The 4,236-nt window shown below is 38.5% G+C and overlaps 1 protein-coding gene across 1 annotated transcript; it reads left to right on the forward strand.

The window, feature by feature from the left end:
• On the forward strand, positions 1-1,773 carry LOC115200596 (C-X-C motif chemokine 11-1-like). Its single transcript, XM_029763771.1, has 4 exons — positions 1-222; positions 421-547; positions 848-940; positions 1,431-1,773. Exons 1-4 carry the CDS (start codon positions 165-167, stop codon positions 1,441-1,443), a joined length of 291 nt encoding a protein of 96 aa, XP_029619631.1. The 5' UTR covers positions 1-164; the 3' UTR covers positions 1,444-1,773.
• Positions 1,774-4,236: the final 2,463 nt, after the last annotated feature.

Here is a 4,236-nt window from a genome sequence, read left to right on the forward strand (position 1 = left end):
TCTCCCCTTCTCATTGGATGACTGTCAGAGAAAGGGTGGGGCTTAATATAAATACAGTATAAATACAAGCCAAGCTCTCCTCCATTCACAACATCCATCACTTGACTGAGCTGTCCATCCAGACTCTTAAAGAAACTGAAGAAGCAGTATCCACGACCAACACCATGACATCAACATTCCTCATCAGCTTCCTGGCCTGTCTGCTCCTGGTCAATGTTGAAGGTAACATCTATGAAATATCTTGAATTATATTTCTAATATCTTTCACTTCTTTATTAGAAATCTGTAGCATATGAAGCAACTTGAAAAGCCAGGGAGAAGTGTAGTCAAATAATAGGTTTGATTTGACTGAAGAGTTTAGATCTTAGCTGCAATAATGCCATAACCAAACATGTCATAACCTTTTCTTGTCATCCCCAGGCCAGGTGGGTCATTCTAAAGCTCGGTGCCAGTGTCTGAATGGAATGGTGAACCACGTTAAACCTGTTCTCATTGAGAAGCTCGAAGTGTACACCTCCAGCCACTCCTGCCGGAACATGGAGATCATGTAAGAAATCTGTCTGTCTGTCTGTCTGTCTGTCTGTCTGTCTGTCTGTCTGTCTGTCTGTCTGTCTGTCTGTCTGTCTGTCTGTCTGTCTGTCTGTCTGTCTGTCTGTCTGTCTGTCTGTCTGTCTGTACTGTATTAATATCAGTGTATATTGTGACTAGCTTAGTAGATGGACACAATGGTGAATGTTACTATTTATTTGTACACCTGCTATTAAGATAATATTATTTCTCTCTATCCTCAGTTGAAAGTTGTGATGGATAACTTCTAACAGTAGTCTCTCTCTCCTTGTATATTCAGTGTCACTCTGAAGAACGGAAAAGGGAAGAAGTGTCTGAATCCAGAGGCTCCATTTGCCAAGAAAACCATTGAGAAAATAATGAAAAGCCAAAGGTGAGGACTTCATATGCAGACTTCATTACAAATTCAATACACAGTAATTGATCCATACGCATTATTATCAACAGAGCAATACTCACATCACTATATCAGTATTATATCAGTCTTATATCAGTACATCAGTATTATATCAGTACATCAGTATTATATCAGTACTATATCAGTACATCAGCACATCAGTATTATATCAGTATTATATCAGTATATCAGTATTATATCAGTATTATATCAGTATATCAGTATTATATCAGTATATCAGTATTATATCAGTATTATATCAGTACATCAGTATTATATCAGTGCATCAGTATTATATCAGTAAATCAGTATATCAGTAAATCAGTATTTCAGTATTATATCAGTACATCAGCATTATGTCAGTAATATGTATATTACTATATGTACATTATACATTTATCAATGATATATGTGTTAATGATATATGTACTAATGATATATGGATAATGATTGTTTTTCCTTTCAGGAGTGTGCAGTAAAATTAACGACACCAGTTCAGGTGAGAACTTGATGGAGAGAGAGCTATTCCTGAGGAATGCAAAGAAGACTGCCTGAAGACTGCCTGAAGACTGCCTAAATATATGTTTACACTGTTGAATGGTACTTAAAAAGTTGGTTTTTATATTTACAAAGTCAGTATCCGTTACACAATATGACTTACTAGTTGAGAGACATTTCTAATATTTCCAATGGAAAAAAATAAAAAGCATGTAAATATGTAAATATACTTTTTTATTATGTAATGTCAAGAATATATGTATGTATTTTTCAGGTTTTCTATCAAATTAATAAAGAAGCATTTGACTCTACTTGTTGCTCTATTTTTCCTCTTTTCCTGGAAATTGAACTCAGGTACTGTCACGGTTGTCGTAAGGAGAAGCGGACCAAAGTGCAGCGTGTGTGTTGTTCCACATTTTATTTACACTGTGAAACTATGCAATACCTAAATAAACTGAATGAAAAAAAACAACAAACCGTGACGCAGAGGTGAAACATATACTGACTCAAAGATAATCTCCCACAAACCCAGGTGGAAAAAAACCCTACTTAAGTATGATCTCCAATTAGAGACAACGAGGACCAGCTGCCTCTAATTGGCGATCATCCCAAACAAAACCAACATAGAAATACAAAACTCGAACATGAATATAGAAAACATAGAAAAACACCCCATGTCACGATCTGACCTGCTCTACCATAGAAAATAACATCTTATTATGGTCAGGACGTGACAGGTACATCCTGTTTCCATTGATCACCCTTGAGATATTTCGACAACTTGACTGTCCACCTGTGGTAAACTCAATTGATTGGACATGATTTGGAAAGACACACACATGTCTATAATAAGCTCCCACAGTTGACAGCGCATGTCAGAGCAAAAACTAAGCCGTAGAGCTCAGAGACACGATCGTGTCATGCGCCCATCAAGAAACTGACTGTAAGAACTGCCAAATCCCCTCCAGTCACCCAAATCATAGACTGTACTCTCTCTGCTATCGCACAGCAAGCGGTTCCCCCTAGCGCCAAGTCTAGGACCAAAAGGCTCCTTAACAGCTTCTACCCCCGAGCCATAAACCTGCTGAACAACTATTCAAATGGCCACCCTGACTATCTACATTGTTTTTACACTGCTGCTACTCACTGTTTATTATCTATGCATAGTGTGACAACCCTCCCACTCTGTCTGCCGTATTTTCTCTCTCTGCTCTTGTTCCTTATTAGGGTGCCGGTGGGTGGAGTTGGGAGGGTCATCAGCTACATGGGAAACACCTGGGCCCGGGTGTGTCCCAGGATAAATGGATGTCTTCCATATTCATTGGGGAGACTCTCTCCATGCAGACACCTTGTTGTTTTTGGTTGTGCTAGTTGTGGCTTTTTGGTTGTTTGCTTTGGCACCCTTCAACACTCTGCATTATTACATTCAGGTATGCAAAACACTCACTTACACTGATTAAACACACCATTGTTAAGTACTTAGTTACTTTATTTAATAAATATATATTTTGATTCTCCTTGTCTCCACGTTGTCTCCCTTTTGTTGCGAACTCTGAGCCGGTTCGTAACAATAGTTACATTACAAATTACCTCGACAATCCTGTACCTCGCACATTGACTCGGTACCGGTAGCCCCAGTATATAGCCTCCACATTGACTCGGAAGCGGAAGCCCTAGTATATAACCTCCACATTGACTCGGTACCGTTGGCCCCAGTATATAGCCTCCACATTGACTCGGAACCGGAAGCCCTAGTATATAACCTCCACATTGACTCGGTACCGGTAGCCCCAGTATATAGCCTCCATATTGACTCGGTACCGGTTGCCCCAGTATATAACCTCGTTATTGTGATGTAGATGTATTGTGTTACTTTTTGATTGAATTGATTTAACTTTTGTAATTTTCTTAAGTCTTTCTTAAAACTGCCTTTTTGGTCAAGGGCTTGTTAGTAAGCATTCGGAGCATGTGACAAATACGATTTGATTTGAAAAACTGTATGGCTGAGTGGGATGAGGCAAAGGAAAAGCAAATAAGTCTGACAACACAGCAGACTGGCAAACATAGAGTCAATTGACAAATTACGTAACTAAAATAAAGAAAATAAGAAACTATACTATGGAACATAGATAAATAATATAAAGAATGATAGTAAAAAACTCTTGAGTAGTTTAAATTAAATTCCAGGGAAAAAAGCAAACTCGCCTCCATCCTTCATTGAGGCAGATGGCTTGTTCATAACAAAACCCTTTGATATTGCCAACCACTTTAATATCTTTGTTGTTGACAAGATTAGCAAACGTAGGTATGACATGTAAACAACAAATGCTGAGCCTTCATATTCGTGCATAATGTACCAAATAATGAAATACAAGCACTGTAGATTTGAGTTCCACAAAGTTTGAGTTCCACCTCTTCCACAAAGGGTATGGAAGAGGTGACATTTGTTTTTGCTATCTATGCATAAGGACAAACCACCTGGTACCGACAATAGTGATGGTAAATTGCTGAGGTTGGTAGCAGAATACATTTTGACTCCTGTTTGCCTCATCTTCGATTGAAGGTTAGAAGACGGTGTGCCCTCAGACATGGAGGGAGTCAAAGGTCATTCAGCTACCCAAGAAAAGCAGAGCACCATTTAATGGTTCAAACAGCCGACCAATCAGTCTGTTACAAATGCTTAGCAAACTTTTGGAAAAAATTGTGTTTGATCAAATACAAACGTTTTTTGACAGAAAACAAATTAACAACAGACTTTCAGCATGCTTATAGGG

This window comes from Salmo trutta, chromosome 9 (genome assembly GCF_901001165.1).
Source record: "Salmo trutta chromosome 9, fSalTru1.1, whole genome shotgun sequence".
Lineage (NCBI taxonomy): Eukaryota > Metazoa > Chordata > Actinopteri > Salmoniformes > Salmonidae > Salmo > Salmo trutta.

Coding starts and splice junctions, on each gene's coding strand:
- LOC115200596 (XM_029763771.1), top strand. CDS start 165: ATGACATCAACATTCCTCATCAGCTTCCTGGCCTGTCTGCTCCTGGTC. Junction 223..420: donor GCTCCTGGTCAATGTTGAAG/GTAACATCTATG, acceptor TGTCATCCCCAG/GCCAGGTGGGTCATTCTAAA. Junction 548..847: donor TGCCGGAACATGGAGATCAT/GTAAGAAATCTG, acceptor TTGTATATTCAG/TGTCACTCTGAAGAACGGAA.